The 20,163-nt window shown below is 28.6% G+C and overlaps 1 protein-coding gene and 1 non-coding gene across 4 annotated transcripts in view; both read right to left on the bottom strand.

Annotated features, from left to right (window-relative positions):
- Nucleotides 1–19,750, bottom strand: part of LOC122503334 (protein crumbs) — a 137,938-nt gene extending 118,188 nt beyond the window's left edge. For 2 of the 3 annotated variants that reach the window (XM_043613834.1, XM_043613835.1), the window contains exon 1: nucleotides 19,199–19,750. In XM_043613834.1, the coding sequence (XP_043469769.1) occupies nucleotides 19,199–19,223 (25 nt within the window). In that variant the 5' untranslated portion in view covers nucleotides 19,224–19,750. The remainder of the gene's footprint in view (nucleotides 1–19,198) is intronic. The other variant, XM_043613836.1, reaches the window with a different exon arrangement.
- A 306-nt stretch (nucleotides 19,751–20,056) lies between these two features.
- On the bottom strand, nucleotides 20,057–20,128 carry Trnah-gug. Its single transcript has one exon. It is a non-coding gene; the product is annotated as a tRNA-His (tRNA).
- Nucleotides 20,129–20,163: the final 35 nt, after the last annotated feature.

Genomic DNA, 20,163 nt, shown 5'->3' with positions numbered 1-20,163 from the left:
TATTCAAAAACAAATTCATTTCAAACCTTAAAGTCTTGTAATTCAGTAGTTTTTGGGTTTTGAGAAAATTGTTATTAGGGTTTTTTCTCGAACTCCATGGGTGGCTCACAGAACTCTGATCAGAACTACAAGAAATCTTAATTTAAAAAAAACAAATTTTTTTGAATCTTCAATGTCTTGTAGTTCAGTAGTTTTTAGGTTTTGAAAAAATTCTTATTAGGGTTTTTTATCAAACACTATTGGGGGTTAACAAAACTCTGATTAGAACTCATAGAACTTTCAATTTAAAAAAAACAAATTTCTTTAGAAACATAAAAGTCTTGTAGTTTAATAGATAGTTTTTATAGGTTTTGAAAAAATTGATTTCAGGGTTTTTTATCGAACACTATTGGGGGCTCGCAGAACTCTCATCAAAACTCTTAGAACTCTAAATTTAACAAAAAAATGAATTTTTTTTAAACTTTAAAGTCTTGTAATTCAGTAGTTTTTGGGTCTTAAGAAAATTGTTATTATAGTTATTTTATCGAACAGTATTGGGGGCTCACAAAAATCTGATTAGAACTCATAGAACTTTCAATTGAAAAGAAAAATTTCTTTTAAAACATGAAAGTCTTGTAGTTTTGTAGTTTTTAGGTTTTGAAAAAATTGTTATAAGAGTTTTTTATCGATCTAGATGGGGGGCTAACGGAACTCTAATCAGAACTCTTGTAACGTAACATTTTAGATTTTTTGAAAAATTCTCGTGTTTTCAATTATTTTTTTATGACTTCGGATTATCAGAACTTTTCGAATAAAATGTAGGGAACTCTAGAACCCTATTAAAACCACTCAAAACTCTAATTATAAATCCACTTTTTCAATAGTGGGGGACTGCGTGAAGTTGGCCCCCTATTATGGAAAAACTTATTTTTTACTATTTAATCGCCGGAACTATTTCTAAAAACTATCAGGAACTCTAGAACTATTGAAGAAATGTTTTTTTTAAATGAATAATTAATAAACAATTTTTTATTTTGTTAATCTTTGAGCACTAATTGAGCACTAAATAATAGGCTAATTGTAAATATTCTGTTGGCGTTTTTAGCGTGTTTTTCGTTATGTCCGGCCAGCGGATCGCTCAGTCAGACGAATAAGTTAGTTTTTTAAATAAATAATTAATAAATAAATTTTGTATTGTGTTGATCTTTCAGCACTAATTGAGCACTAAATAATAGGCTAATTGTAAATATTCTGTTGGCGTTTTTAGCGTGTTTTTCGTTATGTCCGGCCAGCGGATCGCTCAGTCAGACAAATGAGTTAGTTTTTTGAATAAATAATTAATAAACAAATTTTTAATTGTGTTAATTTTTGAGCACTAATTGAGCACTAAATAATAGGATAATTGTAAATATTCTGTTGGCGTTTTTAGCGTGTTTTTCGTTATGTCCGGCCAGCGGATCGCTCAGTCAGACGAATAAGTTAGTTTTTTAAATAAATAATTAATAAATAAATTTTGTATTGTGTTGATCTTTCAGCACTAATTGAGCACTAAATAATATGCTATTCATAACTATTTTGTTGGCGTTTTTAATGTGTTTTTCGTAATGGTGCGGATAGCGGTTCGCTCACTCATTTGAATAAGTTTTTCTTTTAAATAAATAATTAATAAAAAAAATTTTTTATTTTGTTAATCTGCGCGAACACTATTTGAGCACTAAATTATAGGCTAAGAAAACGAATTATAAAACGAATTTAAAACATTTTTAAGGTGTTCACTCTTTCGAAGAAATGTTTTTTATAAATAAATAATTAATAAACAATTTTTTATTGTGTTAATATTTAAGCACTAATTGAGCACTAAATTTTAGGCTATTGATAAATATTTTGTTGTTGGTTTTGACGTGTTTCTTTCGAATGGTGCGGTTGGCGAATTACTCACTCAATCGAAAAAAAATTTTTTTTTAAATAAATAATTAATTAAAAAATTTTTTATTTTGTTAATCTTTGAGCACTAATTGAGCACTAAATAATAGGCTACCGATAAATATTTTGTTGGTGTTTTTAGTGCGTTTTTCGTTATGGTCTGGCTAGCGGATTACTCACTCATTCGAAAATTTTTTTTTTTAAATAAATAATTAATAAAAAAATTTTTTATTTTGTTAATCTTTGAGCACTAATTGAGCACTAAATAATAGGCTATTTATAAATATTCTGTTGGCGTTTTTAAAGCGTTTTTCGTTATGGTCCGGCCAGCGGAACGTTCACTCAGCAGAACCATTGTTTTTTTTAAATAAACATTGAGCACTAAATTCGGCAATATGGTACAAAAATAGCACTAATTGAGCACTAATTAATGGTATAATTTAAATTCATTTTTATGAAAGTGGTTCGGCCAGCTTCACAGACCTATAAATTTATTGCTTTTAGTAATAATTGAATTTTTGTGATGAATATTGTTATTTCTGAAAATAATTGAACTTTGCAAAAGAATTTTATTACAATGTCTCAAAATTGAATTTTCGTGAATAATTTTATTATATTCGACACACGGAAAGAAAAAGTCCGTCAACCATTAATGGATTAGTATATTACTTTGAGACGGGACTCTTTTTCCGTTGATGGTTGCTTAACTTTACTTAACGATTGAAAACGAGTCATGGATTGATTAGAATGCCAGTATGTGACCAATTGTTTTAGATTTAATGCTGAATTGTTATCAATGGCTGTTTGAATGTTTACGAATCATTAGTGAAAGTTTGTGAAACGTTAGTTGACTCGTATTCTAAATCGGCGCTCTTCACTAGCGCATTGTTGCGCAGTGTACCGATGCGCATTTCTTCCGGTTTCTCTATAGTCCATGTGTTTTTGCTGTCTGCTATACATATCCCTATATACTATTATGTGTAATGTGAATATTTAACTTAACTAACAATTTGCAGTTGAATTGCGTCTAGAAATTGACCTCGATGAAAATATATTTTCTTTTATATTTCTCGCTAATTAAAAAGTAGTTATTAGTGCAAAATCATTTCTCACAAGTTGTGAAAAATTTTGTTATTTGGTATATAAGAACAGTTTGCTTCTAAACTTAAAGTGTTATAAGTGTGCGTTTCTACGTGTAGTTATTATAAGTGCGAAAATGTGTTGGAAAATGTGTTGGTCTAAAGCGTCTAAGAGTGTAAATAAAATATCGGAACTGTGCAACGAAAAAAATGTGTTCATTCTGTACCAAATAGTGTCTAAAATTAGGGATAATTCTGAAAGAAGTTGAATTTTTTGAATGCTTTTGATAGTCATAGAAAATTTAATAGACAGTTTTCTAAATTTTAGTGAACGAGTTTTATATATTGATGACAGTTTTCTAAATTTTGGCAAGCAACTCGTCACTGATTGTGACTCAAAGTATGTTATCCATTGAATGATTTTGTGTCCCGTCTCAAAGTAATATACTAGTCTATTAATGATTGACGGACTTTTTCTTTCCGTGCATAATTAAATTCTTTCGAAGAATTATTTATGGAAATAATTGAATTCTTGGAAAGAATTTTATTAAAATATTTGAAAATAATTGAATTTCTGTGAAAAATTTTAATATTTTTGTAAATAATTGAATTCTTCCAAAGAATTTAAGAAAATATTTTTTTAAATAATTGATTTTTTTGAGGAATCGAAATTAAGTTTTTAAGAATAATTACATTTTTTAGCAATTCCTGTAAAATTGTATTAAAAATAATTGAAATCCTGCTAAGAATTTTATTATTTATGAAAATAATTGAATAGTTGCTAAGAATTTTATTAAAATTTCTAAAAATAATTGAATACTTGAGAAGAATTTTATTATTTATGAAAATAATTAAATTATTGCGAAAAATTTTATTAAAATGTTTAAAAAGAATTGAAATTCTGTGAAAAATTTTGTTATTTTTGAAAATATTTAAATGTTTCGTAAGAATTTCATTAACACATTGTTTTAAATAATTAATTTTTCGAAATATAATAAATATTATGAAAATTTTATTTGAAATAATTGAATTATTGTGAAAAACTTTATTTGTGAAAATAATTCAATTTTTCTTTTAATTAATTTAAAATAATATTAAAAATTATTGAAATTTTTCGATGAGTTAAAACTCATTATAATGAAAAAAATTGAATTCTTCCATAGAATTTTATCAAAAAGTAATTGAATTTATACGAAGAATTTGATTACTTTTGAAAATAATTGAATTCTTCTGATGAATATTGTTATTTATGAAAATAATCGAATATTGTAATGAATTTTATTAAAATTTAGGAAAATAATTGAATTTTTGGGAAGAATTTTATTAAAATCTAAAAGAACAATTGAATTATTTAAAAAAATTAATTAAAATTTTATTTAAAATATAATTGAATTTTTTTTCAAAAAATTTTATTAAAATATTTGAAAATAATTGAATTCCTGTGGAAAATCCTAATATTTTTGTAAATAATTGAATTCTTACAAAGAACTAAGAAAAATATTATTTTAAATAATTGATTTTTTGAAGGAATTGAAATTAAATTTTTAAGAATAATTACATTTTTTGAGCAATTCCTGTAAAATTGTACTAAAAATAATTTAAATCCTGCTAAGAATTTTATTATTTATTAAAATAATTGAATAGTTGCAAAGAATTTTATTATTTGTGAAAATAATTGAATAGTAGCTAAGAGTTTTATAAAAATTTCCAAAAATAATTGAATTTTTCAGAAGAATTTTATTATTTATGAAAATAATTGAATTATTGCGAAAAGTTTTATTAAAATGTATAAAAAGAATTGAATTTCTGTAAAAAATGTTGTTATTTTTGAAAATAATTGAATTCTTCATAAGAATTTTAAAAACATTGTTTTAAATAATTATTTTTTTCTAAATATAATAAATATTGTGAAAATTTTATTTTAAATAATTGAATTCTTGTGGAAAACTTTATTTGTGAAAATAATTAAATTCTTGCTTAGAATTTTATCAAAAAATTTTTTAAAAAATTCAATTTCCATGAAAAATATTATTATTAGTGACAGTAATTGAATTATTGTGAAGAATTGTATGAAAATTTTGTTAAATAATTAATTATTTTGAACTTTTTTTGAAAATGCTATTCTAAATTAATTAAATCCCTGTAGAAATTTGATTATTTATGAAAATAATTGAATTTTATCAATTTTTTTCTAAATAATTGAATTGTTTTGGGAAATTTGATGAAAATACTAGATATTGAAAATAATTGAATTTTGAATATTTTTTGAAAATAATTGAATCGTTTTAAAGAATTTGATTATAATTTTTGAGAATAATTTTTTGATTTCTAGCGAATTTTTTGATTAGCGAATTTAAAGTAGTGGAAATTCCCAAAAAAACAGAAATAGTAGCTTTTAGTGGTTGAAATCTAAAAAAAGTTGCCAAATGGTAGCACAACTTGAAAAAAGTACTAAATAGTAGGTTTTAGTAGATGAATTTGCGAAGCCTGAAAATTGCAACGAATATGATACCAAAAATGTGGTTCAAATAAAAAATTGATCTAAATTTTTGTTTTTGGATAAAAAGTTAGATTTACATTCAAAATCAGTCTAAAAAGTAGAAAAAATTCAACTCTCAGCAAACTTTTTAGCTTATTATAAAATTATACCTCGTTAGCAATTATTATTATTCAGCTGTGGTTGCAAGTTACTTCAATGCGCAAATTTATTTCTAGAATAACATAAAAGAGAAGCATCACAATTAACTCCGCTAGTGTAAATACATAATTAACTTTATTTCTAAACAGTAAATTTTCCAACAACTATATTCTTTTTTCGAGGATAATCTATTTTTTTCAATCCTCAATCGCAAGAATATTTCTTCTTGATATGTTGGCCTTGATTTTTTCAGATAACCTGCACTTATAATTCAAGGCTTTTAAAACTATTACCAGCTATTGCTGGTAACTCATTAAAAGTCATCCAAGTAGTCGCATTTCAAACCTTTTTTTCCCCCCTAGGAACTTAGTTCCTTTTAAAGTGTCATCGCACTTTAACTATATCTTAAAGAAAGATTCTTGAATAGTTACAATATCCTCAACGGATTTTTCAAGTTAAAGGAAGCATTTTCAAGTTACAGCACAGGTGGAAGACTCTCGAACGCGGTGAATTAATGAGTCTCTCCTCTTCACGCTTTGGTGCGTAACTTCAGTGCCTTCGTCTATATATACACAATTTACTTTCGTGTGCGCAAATATTGCTTTATTTTGAAAGAAAAAAAATTTTTGCAAAATAGCGTCTGTATAGAGAATAGAGAGTGCTTAGAGTGAAGGATAACAAACAAGTATTATATATATGAAAAAAAGAAGCAACTCGTGTGTATATTTGAAAATGAAATTAGAGTCTCTACAGAAGGTAATGAAGAAAAATTGTTTTTGAAATGAAATAACGAAAGGAAATCGTCCTTAATTAATAATTCATTGAAATGTAAATAACATTACATAAATCTAGATTCTAGAAGTTCATTATTTTTCTTGATAATTGTTTTAAAATTCTTTTTATAATTCTCTATAATAATTAGTTATGTTAATTTATGCATAAAGAAAACAATTTTTTTCCCTCATTTTTAATATTTATAAGTATTTATTTAAATTAATTTAACAATATTTTTCTTACGTAATCAAATTCAAGGAGAAAAATGGATTTTTAGGGTTAATATCCAGAATCTGGGTTGCCACAAAAATTCAATTTTGTTTTTTCCTGATTTCCAGTAAAAATTTTGACTTTTTCCCTGGCTCTAAAAAATATTATGATTTCACTCTAAAAATTATTAGATACTCAAAAAAAATGTTCTATTACATTTATTTACGAATTTCTTTAATTGAAAAATTATTAGAAAACATCATCCATAGGAATTATGATTAATTTCAAAAATTTCAAATTCAACAACTTTATAAGAATATTATTATATAAAACATGAAGATAACCGAGTGATAAAATAAATATTTTATATTTTAAAAATATTGTTACTGTAACTTCTTCAAAATTATTTTTATCATTTCAATTCAATTATATTTACAAAAATTCAATTACTTAAATATAAAAATAAATAATTGAATTCTTTCGTTAAATTTTAATAGAATTTTTAAAAAATTATTTTCATCAATTCAATTCAAATATTTACATAAATTCCATTACTTAAATACAAAAATAAATAATGTTTTAAATAATTGAATTGTTTCGAGAAATTTTAATAGAATATTTAAAAATTAATTTCATCATTTCAATTCAAATATTTCCTTAAATTCAATTACTTAAATAAAAAAATAAATAATTTATTAAAGGTAATTGAATTCTTTTAATAATTTTCAAGAATTATTATCATCATTTCAATTCAATTATTACTTTCAAGAATTTTGAACTTAACTTCTTCTTTAAATTAATTATTATAATAATTTTTGACAAAGTTCTTTTTAAGAATTTTTAAATTCATTTTGTCAAATTCCGATTATTCGGATATTCTTCAATTAAATAGATATTTGAAAATAAAAACTTGAAATAATTTCAAAAAATTACAATTTTTAATTGGCTTCAAATCAAATCAAATTCAAATGAAGTTTTCAAAGATTTTTATTTAAATACAAAAATAAAAAATTTATTGAATAATTTAATGTTTAAATTAAATTCTTATAAAAAATTTTATCAACAAATTTTTAAATAAGTGAATTCTTTCGACGAATTTTAATAGAATTTTTAAGATTAACTGAATTTTTTTTAGAGAAATCCAATTAAAATTGTATTAAAAATAATTGAAATTCTACAATGAGTTTTGTTATTTATGAAAATAATTGAATTCCTAAAAAAGAATTCTATTACTTATAAAAACAATTGAATCCGTGAAAAGAATTTTAATATTTATAAAAATAATTAAATTATTGGGAAGAATTTTATAAAAAATTGTTGAACAATTGATTTTTTTCGACAAAATTTATGCATATTCTATTTTAAAGAATTGAATTCCTGTGACATTTTTATTACCTATTTTAAAAAATAACTGAATGTTTGTGTAGAATTTCATCAAAAATTTTTTTAAATAATCCCAGTAAACGAAAACTAATTGAAATGAATTAAAAAGAATTCACAAAGAGCTTTCGTGAATCCCGCTTTGTGACAAATACGAATTGGAGCCATGATGCAATTTTCCTGAATTCGTGAAACTGTATTGAACTTCCGAACCTTCTATCCGTACCAATTCACTGGACAAGTTTTGAGCCTTTAATTTTTTTTCAATTCGTTAGCACGAATTCAATGCATTCCTTGGCCATTTCTTTCGAATGCGAATTCGTTTGGACAAATTGGTACATATTGAATTAAATTCAATTGAATATACAAAGAGCTTGAGTGAATCCCGCTTTGTGACAAATACGAATTGGAGCCTACCAAAAATGTTAATTCGTTTCAATTCATTTGAATTAGTTTTTTTTTACTGGGATTAAATTCTTTGGGAAATTTTATTAAAATAGTAAATATTGAAAATCATTGAATTTTTGCGAAGAAATTTATAATAAAAAATTTAAAAATAATTGAATTCCCGTGAAATTTTTATTTTTGAAAATAATTAAATGTTTACGTAGAATTTTATTAAAAGTTTTAAAAATAATTAAATTTTTGTGGAAGATTTTATTAAAACAGTAGATATCAAAAATCATTAAATTGAGAAAAATTTTATAAAATAATTGAAATTTTGACAAGCACTTTATTAAATTTTTTGAAAATAATTGAATTTTAGAGAAGAATAAATTTTATTATTTATAAAGATAATTGAAATTTTGACGAGAATTTTTTTTAAATTGTTGTACATAATTGACTTTCTGCGAACTTTTTTTTACTTAAAAGATAATTGAAAGTTAGACTAAAATTTTTGAACATAATTGAAATTGAGAAGAATTTTTAAAAATAATTGAATTTTAGAGAAGAATTTTGTTATTTATAAAGATAATTGAAATTTTGACGTGAATTTTAAAAAATTTTTGAACTGTAATTGTTACGTCGTAACAATTATTATATTTTTGTCAATTGTCTTTAATGAAGTATTTTGACTACCTTCTAGTTCGGTTTTTCCGAGTAGTAAACTATGCTTGTTTATTTAGGACTATAATGGTTTAACAAATCGATGAAAAGATGTTTTTTGGAAATTCCTTAAATTGCTTTATGACGGTTGCAGGATTAAAATAACCATTCTCGACCTTATTTTATGGTTATAGCTTAAGGAATCATTACTGCTGTGTCCTTCTATAAAATTACCCTAATAAACTGTTTTCCCAAAAGGACTCTCTGTACCCCAAAAAAGGGTGTGTCAATGTTTCTCACCTCATCTGGAAGGAACCAATCACCTTAGGTTTAACTCCCACTATTTTTTGTAACAACCCCCAAAACTGAAAATTGCAATGTAAGGAAATTTGTTATTCAGACACAAATCCACCGCGAACACGAAAAGTTGTACTTGAAGTTTCGCAGCAGTTAAAATTTACTTTATCTTTTTCACTTGACTCTTTCTTTCGAAGTGTATTGAATTGATTATTAAATATATATGTTAATGTAAAATGAGTTCCTTGTGTTTCATTTTTAAATGCAAACCCGATATTTATTTTAATTGATTCTTTACAAATTATTTATGTTCCCGCTAAACATAATTTGGTCCTTCGAGCCGGATACAGTGCCAAGCGAGAAACATTTCGCGGGCGCAATAAACAGCTTTCGTAAGAAAGACATTGTGATTTTTTAAGTGTGTTCATCGTGCAAACATCAAGGTGTTCACTATTTAATTACAAAAACCATTCATCGTGAGAAAGAGTGTAAAAAGAGACAGTGTTAAACTGCACATAGATGCAAGCAATTTCATAATCATTGAAATTATACATTGGGATTATCGTGAATCAAGTCCATCGATCTTTTTAATTCTACAACATCGAAGGACTAGAAGTCAACCACTGCAGCCATCACAATCAATTCATCACGCACCATCGTCTTGAGTGAGTAAGCATTGAATCACCATACTTCCATACATTAAATCCATTTAATTTTGATTCCTGAAAATTTGCTTCTGTTTCAAAATCACATGTACAATCTATTAAAATGGCTGAACAAATATCAATTTTAACAAGAAAACGTAGTGTTCTCAAAACGCGTTTAACTAAATTAGAGAAAGTAATAAATGAATTTGAATCAGATCCTTTGGCAGAATTCGATCTTTTTGATTTTGAAGGTAGACTAGCAAAACACACACCATTGTTAGATGAAGCAGAGAATATTCACAGTGAATTAGAATTGTTAAGTACCGATGAAGACTTCTTAAAGAACTGCGATGCGGAATTCACATCCATTGAGAATCGTTATTATACAATTAATGGTCGAATCAAAAGACTTATCAAAAAACATACAATTACACAAACTACAACACGTATAGATCAAACAAGTTACCAAAGCATGCTTGAAGAATCTAATAATTCCAATCAAGGTTCATTTATTCCTCTAACAACACCATTAAATACAAATTCTAATAATGTCAACAATGAAGTCCTTGCTATACATACAGATAGTGCGAATCAGGTAAATTCCGTAAATCAAACTATGTCAAATCATACCGCAAACAGCATGGTTTTAAATTCAAATCTTCCTAAGCTTTCATTGCCAAGTTTTTCAGGCAATTTTGACACATGGTTAGGATTCAGAGACTCTTTTAATTCTATGGTACATGACAATCCACAAGTTCCGAACATTTTTAAATTTCATTATTTAAAATCATGTGTCAAAGATGAAGCAGCGGAAGTGATAGCTTCGCTCGAAGCATCTAACGAAAACTATGCAGTGGCGTGGAATTTATTAACAAAACGTTACGATAATCAAAGATTTATCATAGAAAATCATATTGACGCAATTTTTAATTTACCGTCAATATCAAAAGAATTTTCGATTCGTCTTTTATTAGACTCAATTCAAAAACATTTAAGAGCTTTACGTGCATTAAAAATAAAGATCGATGATTGGGATTTACTGATCATCAACTTGATTAAAAGAAAATTAAATAATTATAATCGCGAAAAATGGGAAGAGTGTATAGGAACAACAGATATTCCGAACTTAGATAAAATGTTTTCATTTCTGGAGCGTCGGGCTCAAATTGAAAACACAAGATCTAATTTAAATTCAATAAATGCAACGCGATCTTCGGCCAAACCGAGTTCGTCTTCTAATCACGGATCAAATTCCTCTAAATCATTCATTGCTTCACTATCTAACGATGAATCTAAAAAACAATCAGATTTCTCTCAAAAAGCACGAAATTGTCCTATTTGTAAATCTGATCATGCAATTTATGCATGTAAAAGATTTCTTCATTTATCACCTAAAGAACGACAAGGAGAAGCTAAGAAGGCTTCACTTTGTTTCAATTGTTTACGTACTGGTCACCGCATTGACGAATGTCGTTTAACTTCGTGTCGTAAATGTAAGGGACGACACAATACACTTCTTCACTTCGAAACAATGTCTGAAGAGTCTCAACAATCAAATTCTAATCAAAATTCATCTTCAAATACACTTGAAAAAGAAGTTAGTATCAATTGCCATGTTCGTAGTCCCTCACAAGTTTATTTAGCAACAGCTATCGTCGATGTTTTAGACAGTCAAGGAAGATATCAACCTTGTCGTGTCATGCTTGATGGAGGGGCTCAATCTTGTACCATAACGAGCAATTGTGTATCTCGTTTAGGTTTAAAACAAACTCCATTTGAAATTCCATTATTATCAATCGATGACATGAGCACAAATGTCAAATTTAAAACTTCCACCACAATTCGCTCTCGTTTAAATAAACAAAAATTTGACGTACAATTTTTAGTAGTTAAAAAAATTGTTGATTCAATGCCCGCAGTGCCTTTAAATAGAAATGAATTAGACATTCCAAAAAATCTTTTCTTAGCTGATCCAAAATTCAATGAACCATCTCCAATCGATATAATTATAGGAGCAGAATATACATACAATTTCTTAGGTTCTGGTAAATTGAGTATCAAGGGACATTCTGCTGTTTTACAAAACACGACACTAGGTTGGATATTAGCAGGTAGAATTTTCGACGTCAAACAAAGACACAATACAAATTCACAAGCGTCAATTTGCAACTTTTTACACAATACAAGTTTACCTCTCTTGTGGGAGCTTGATCAAGTTCAACCCACCTGTACGCGTTCCAAAGAAGAAGAAGAGTGCGAGACACATTACAAAGAAAACACATTTCGCGATGATTCGGGTTCTTACGTAGTTAAATTACCCTTTAATGAGAAGGTAAAAATGTTAGGCGAATCAAAAAGGATGGCCTTTCAAAGATTCTATTCACTTGAGAAAAGATTTGAAAGGGATCCATTGACTAAAAAATCATACTTAGAATGTGTGAACAATTATTTAGATGAGGGACACATGAAAGAAGTAACTGATAAGGCATCTTTAGATAGTGGATACTACCTTCCTCACCATGCAGTCAAAAAAGAAGGTAGTCTTACGACTGAAACTCGAGTAGTATTTGACGGTTCCACCAAAACTGATACAGACCTCTCTTTAAATGACTGTCTTAAAGTCGGTCCCACAATTCAAAATGATATTTTTTCAATATTCACGAGATTCCGTTCTCACCCAGTCGCATTGACAGCTGACATCAAACAAATGTACAGACAAGTAAAAGTACACCCTTCCGATAGTATATATCAAAGAATTTTATGGAGAAACAATCCTAATGAGCCAATTAAAATCTATGAATTAAATAGGGTAACCTTTGGCACAGCATGTGCACCTTTTCTTGCAACTCGCACTCTGCTACAATTAGCAGAAGACGAGAGGGAGTCGTTTCCAGTAGCTTCACACACTCTTAAAAGGGACTTTTATGTTGATGATCTTGTCACTGGTGCTGAATCATATGAAAAAGCACTTTCACTCAGAAATAATTTAATGGAACTGTTAAAAAAGGGCGGTTTCAATCTTAGAAAATGGGGCTCAAACGATAGTAGATTAACACGTGACTTTCCGGGCAATCCAACAATCACACACATGTCATTAGATCCATCAGACACTATAAAAACATTAGGCGTTTATTGGGATTCAAAAACTGACTCAATTACGTACACAGTTAATATTCCTAAGGTCAATGAGAAAATAACAAAACGTTCAATTTTGTCACAAGTAGCAAAATTATTTGATCCCTTAGGATTGTTAGGTCCGATTATAGTTAAAGCTAAAATTTTGATACAACTCCTGTGGAAAGCAAAACTTGAATGGGATGAACCCGTTCCTCACAAGTTACAAACTTCTTGGTTAGAATATAAAAATGAATTAGAACTCATCAATGATGTACGATTCGAGAGATTTATTGTTATTCCAAATGCAAAAGAAACACAAATCCATGGTTTTTGTGACGCAAGCACAAAGGCATATGGAGCTTGTGTGTACTTGCGCTCAACAGACGATCAGGGAAATATTCAATGCTCTCTTATAGCTGCAAAATCTCGCGTTGCGCCTTTAAAATGCGTAACATTGCCAAAATTAGAATTGTGTTCAGCTTTAGTATTGACAAAGTTGTATACATCAATCGCTCAATCGATTCCAATGTCCTTTAATAAAATATTTTTTTGGTCAGACTCGACCATTGCTCTTAATTGGATCAAGACACAGCCATACAATTTACCCACATTCGAAGCAAACAGAGTAGCAGAAATTCAAAAGGTCACTCCAGACCAATGGTTTCATGTTCCGACTGAATGCAATCCAGCAGATCTCATATCCAGAGGTCAAGGTCCAAGGGAGTTTGTACAAACAACCATTTGGCGAAATGGTCCAGTTTGGCTCTCTCAACCTCCCGAAAAATGGCCAAAATCAAGATGCATGGTTTCAGACCAAGCAAAAAAGGTGGTCACAGAACCTGTCACAACACTGACCTTGACTAACTTTGTTGAGGATCAAAGTTATGACCACTGTATAAACATCTTCTCTAAACACAGTAATTTAAAGTCGTTAAAGAGAATCTTTGCTTATTGTCTCAGATTCATTCACAACATAAAGATAAAAAATGCTTCACAAAAGGTTAAGGGTCCTTTATCAATTCAAGAACTTGATGAAGCATTGTTAGGTTTAATCAAATTAACACAAGTCAAAGAGTTTTCGGCAGAAATTAAAACTCTCTCTCAGGGTAAATCACTCGATAACAAGAGTAAATTATTAAGCTTAAACCCGTTCCTCGATAACGGACTAATTAGGGTGGGGGGTAGGCTTGAACTAGCAGATATACCATACAAAAAGAAACATCCGATTGTTTTACCGCGGAATAATTTTTTAACAAAACTCATCATTCGCGAAGAGCATGTTAACAAAAAACATGCCGGAGTTCAAGCAACCTTGTATGGCGTTCGAGAATCCTTTTGGCCTATTGACGGTCGCAATGTTACGCGACATGTATTACATCAATGCGTTAAATGTTTTCGAGCGAAACCCCGCGGAGTTGACCACATTATGGGCAATTTACCTGAAAAGCGCTTAAGTTTTGAACGATCCTTTCTCAATGTAGGTGTCGATTACTGTGGGCCTTTTTATGTAAAACAAAGGCGTCACAGAAATCGAGGCAAAGATAAGGTTCACATTGCAGTTTTTATTTGCTTCGCTACAAAAGCTGTTCACTTTGAAGTCGTTAGCGATGAAACTACAGATGCCTTTCTTGGCTGCTTGAAACGTTTTTTCTCACGCAGAGGAAAAGCAAAAACAATTCACTCTGACAATGGTCGAAATTTTGTTGGTGCTAATAATGAATTGAATAGACTTTATGAATTTGTAGAAACTGAAATTAAAAGCGATGCAGTACGACAATTCTTATTAGAAAACAAGGTTAAGTGGTTTTTTAATCCTCCCAGTTCACCTCACTTTGGCGGTTTGTGGGAGGCCTCAGTAAAATCTTTGAAATATCATTTAACTCGAACAATAGAGAACACACTGCTTACTTATGAGCAGTTAGAAACATGTGTTGTTGAAATAGAAGCAATTTTAAACTCTCGTCCTCTTACACCTATGTCCTCTGACCCAAATGATATGCTTCCCTTGACTCCCGGTCATTTCTTAATTGGTGATTCTTTGACGAGCTTTCCTCAAAGGGTTCATGAAGGAATCAACATCAATCGTCTGTCAGATTGGCAAAGGGTGGAGCAACTTAGACAACATTTCTGGTCCAGATGGTACAAGGAGTACCTAAATGAGATGCTATCTCGCAACAAATGGAAGGGGATGTCTAAGCAAGACAAAATCAAAATTGGTACAATGGTAATACTTTCAGAATCCAATGTACCTCCTATGTGCTGGAAATTGGGTCGCATCACGCAAATATTTCCTGGAAAGGATGGAGTTATTCGTGTAGTGTCAGTGCGCACCAAGTTCGGCGAATATACGCGCAGTGTCCACAAAGTGTATCCACTTCCAATCTACGAGCAAGAATGAATTGCAAAATAATGCATATTGAACTATATTGATTATATCAGTAAAAGACTATGAACTCTTTTTAATTTTGTATTCAAAATAAAATCACTCTTATTTTTTCTTATTGAACTCAATCGTTCAAAGTCGGCAGGATGTTACGTCGTAACAATTATTATATTTTTGTCAATTGTCTTTAATGAAGTATTTTGACTACCTTCTAGTTCGGTTTTTCCGAGTAGTAAACTATGCTTGTTTATTTAGGACTATAATGGTTTAACAAATCGATGAAAAGATGTTTTTTGGAAATTCCTTAAATTGCTTTATGACGGTTGCAGGATTAAAATAACCATTCTCGACCTTATTTTATGGTTATAGCTTAAGGAATCATTACTGCTGTGTCCTTCTATAAAATTACCCTAATAAACTGTTTTCCCAAAAGGACTCTCTGTACCCCAAAAAAGGGTGTGTCAATGTTTCTCACCTCATCTGGAAGGAACCAATCACCTTAGGTTTAACTCCCACTATTTTTTGTAACAACCCCCAAAACTGAAAATTGCAATGTAAGGAAATTTGTTATTCAGACACAAATCCACCGCGAACACGAAAAGTTGTACTTGAAGTTTCGCAGCAGTTAAAATTTACTTTATCTTTTTCACTTGACTCTTTCTTTCGAAGTGTATTGAATTGATTATTAAATATATATGTTAATGTAAAATGAGTTCCTTGTGTTTCATTTTTAAATGCAAACCCGATATTTATTTTAATTGATTCTTTACAAATTATTTATGTTCCCGCTAAACAGTAATTAAATTTTTCCGCGAAGAATTCTTTTACTTTTGAAAATAATTAAATTTCTGCAATCATTTGTAACTTTTCCAAAATTCAATTTTTTTAGTGCTTTTTAACCAAAATTCCTCCATAAATCCATTATTTTAATAATTAATTCAATATACAATATTAAAAAATTTAACTATAATTTCAGAATAATTTGAATTATTAAAATTTTTCGAAAATCTAAGTTCCTACTGTTAAAAAAATCAGTCACGAATTCTTAATAAACATTTTTACTAATTCAAATATAGGGAGAATAAAAGCTAATAATAATAATATAATAAATAATAACAATAATAATATTAATAATAAAGTAGGCGAAACAAAACACTTTAAATAACAGACCTAGAACATCCGAATGAAAATATAATGTAAAGCGTTTTATATTTAAATTATTCGAGAGCCGATAGAAAAGGCAACAGTGTGACATAATTATACGGAATACGAAATGAACTTTAATCTAGATCATATCAGACTTTTCAATGGCAGTGAATCTCCCGTGGAGTGGGCAGAAATGGAAGTTAGGTAACACGTGAATGGTAATTTGATTCTCGAATATGATGGGAACTTTGTTGGGTTCCTGATCAAGTGAACAATCTGTTTTACGTCTCCTCTATATATAGACAATCATTCACAAAAATTCAAATATACACCTATAATTCATCAACTAAAGTAGGGACTAAATGTCATGAAAAATTGTGACAGTTTTTTTTAATATTATAGTCAAATGTATATAAAAACTTTTACTTTTTGCAAAACCCCCAAAAAAATTAAACAATTTTGTTTCAATTCGATTTTGAGTTCAAACCGTTAAATGAAAAGATTCAGATTTCAAAGTGAGAAAATAGTAAAATTAGTGCTATTTTTATGACTAAATACAAAAAATAATTTTTGACGCTTAGCGTCGACGCCAATGTGCAAGTAAAAATTTAATTTTTCGATTTGAATTTAATTTAAAAAGCATTAAATATTATATTGAGAACGTCAAGCAGATTTAAGTAGTAATTAATCATGATTTGTAATTTTTTTTTTAAACACCATAATCCTCATCCGCGCAAAACATGAAACAGTATTTGTTCATTTTGTAATAACTTTAGCAACTGTCATTTTGCAATGCACAATATTCAACACACCGTGGATATATAATAATGGCAATGTACATATTTACTTTACATATCTCCTTCTTTTCTTTTTTCTTTCTAAAAAGAAGAAAATAACATTTAATCATTCTCACATTGTTTAAATAACAAATGCATTTTTGTCAAGAGTAATAAATTGAAAGGAAATTTGTTTAGGACCTGTATGTACTAAGAAGAAGAAGAGGCGTATATAATCAGAGAGAGGAAAAAAAGAATTTTTTTTTCCGTTCAAATTCATGGAACCGTCAGAGTTCTGGTTTTCAAATGAAAAATACGTGACAGGTGAGATCTCTCCATGGGTTTCAAAGTGCACCTGATCTTCTACCTGCGATTATAATGCTCCATAGGAGAGTGGGAAAAATTTTCTCCTAAAATACTCATGAAAAGCACCCCGAACAACAACTATTTCTCTGCGAGAGAAACGAAGGAAAAATTTATTTATTGCGTGGGAAACATTTCTAGAAATAATGGAAATTTTATTCTATTTTAATTGCAAAATTATTTAATTTGAATATATATTGTTTTATCCGTGATAAGAGAAAATAGGTGTATTATTTTTATGATAAAAGTTTATCGGAAGTTATAAAGATTTATGTTGATTCAATATTGATTTCTAGAAGTTTAATATTTTTTCAGAAAATGAAAATAATACAATTATTTTAGTAATAAAATAAAATGAAAAGTTATTAAATAAATATTTTAATTTTTAAGCTAATGACAAACTTGTATTTTTTTCAGAAGATATAAATAGAAAAAGAAAATAACAAGAATAAAAATTCACAATGTAATTAAACCACGATTACCATCGAAAATTGTTTTGCGTAAATTAGTTATAAATTGCAGTAAAGAAATTTCAAGAAAAATTTGTCAGAACCTAATGAATTTGCCTCATTATATTGCCTTATAATGACCGAATTCTCCACAATAATTAGTTCTTCAATGCTGAACATAAAAAACCTTAATTGCTCTCAAAGTTTGTTTATTTTATTTAATATTTTGTATATTCAAAAGAAAAAAATACTAATATTTCAATATTATGCAATTAATGTATGATTATTATGCATTTAGTTCGAAGGGTTATTCAAATTTGATCATTATTGGCTGCGAATGGTATTCTAAATATTCAACAAATTTTACTGACAAAACGGAGAAATGTCATTTAGAAATAATTAGAAATTCCTTAAACTAAAGTATAAGGAATTTATTAATGATGTATTTCCGCCATTATAATGGAATTGTGGGGAACTTTCTAGTTAATTTAGGTTGCAAAGTAAATCGTATTATTATCAAAAAAAGACAAAAAATAAAAAAATATAGTTTACTATAGATTTGCTTCAAAAAAAATAATTACCGATCTTTTCTAACTTTTTGCTTCATGCGAAAAATTAAGTTTTTTCTATTTTTTCAAAAAAAATACAAACTTGGTATTTATTATGTTCTAAAATTTATTTGCAAATAAACAAAAGAAAATGTCAGTAATAAACAAAGTAACAATTTTTATTGTAACTTGTCATTAATGACTAAAAAAAACTAACCTATAAAAATGTCAACAATATTATAATTTATAGTTTTATGTATTCAACTGGCGAAAGAATATTTCAGTTAATACAAACTAGCATTTTTCATATTTTGAATAAAACTAGAAAATAAAAAATTCTCAGTGTGAATTTACAGCATTTACACAATATTACAGGTATGATGGAGAACGCGCGAGTTGTCAAGAAGAATCGAGAGGGGGTCATAAAGGGGGGAGTGCTCACCTGTGACAACGTAAAGCGTCCGCATTTCTCCGGCCGGACTTCTACTGGAAATCCGTGGGAAATTTAATTAAAAAAAAAAGAACCAAAGGGAAGAAACAACTTCCTCTCACTCCACTCACTTCCAACACATTATTTGCGAACAACACCTTGTATCCAATTAAAACATTTAAAATTCACTTGGGTTTTTATTTAAAGGCGCGTTTGTACCTTTTGATTTTAAACTTCAACATCCACCCGCACTCACTGCACAAACATACCGAACTACTGTCCTGGAGAACGCTTCAGCGTGGCCCCTGGTCCCCCACCTGACCCCAGTCATCGCCATCGGTTTCCAGTGCCCCTTCCCGCGGCAAAACTCCACGCCACCAGGTGCGTATCAACCAACTTCATCTCCCTACCACCCACTGAATTCCTAACTGACTTAGTCACCTGTGATCCCTGTGATGATGATGATGATACGTAGAAAATTCCACTCTTTTAGTCATTGAAAGTCATTTCCTTTCCTCCGCGAATAGAAATATTAATTTCTAATGACACAAATTTTAACCGATACTTTCGGTTCACTGTTTAATTAATTTAAATACCATAAAATATATAAAATCAAATTACTATCAAAATTTTTTATCGAAAAAAATTAATTCTCCTAAATTGAAAAATGACTTTTTAATTTTCACCATTTTCACATAGTGAAAAAGAAAATAAAAAAAATATTGTGAAAAATTCAAAAATTCTTAGAAAAAAAAAGAAATTTCTTTAGTAAAAAAAATTAAAATTTCGTTTTTCGGGGTTAATTAATTTATAATAAATAAAAAAAAGGAAAAAAAAATACCTCAACCGTGACAATGTCATCTAAGACATTGCCGTGACCAGGATTCGAACCTGGGTTACTACGGCCACAACGTAGGGTCCTAACCACTAGACGATCACGGCTAACTGAGGACTTGTGTATTAGTTTGAAATGTTTC

Source organism: Leptopilina heterotoma, unplaced genomic scaffold (genome assembly GCF_015476425.1).
Source record: "Leptopilina heterotoma isolate Lh14 unplaced genomic scaffold, ASM1547642v1 Lhet_26, whole genome shotgun sequence".
Classification (NCBI taxonomy): domain Eukaryota; kingdom Metazoa; phylum Arthropoda; class Insecta; order Hymenoptera; family Figitidae; genus Leptopilina; species Leptopilina heterotoma.
The sequence above is the reverse complement of the archived record's forward strand: the minus strand, read 5'-3'. Positions and strand labels throughout refer to the sequence as shown.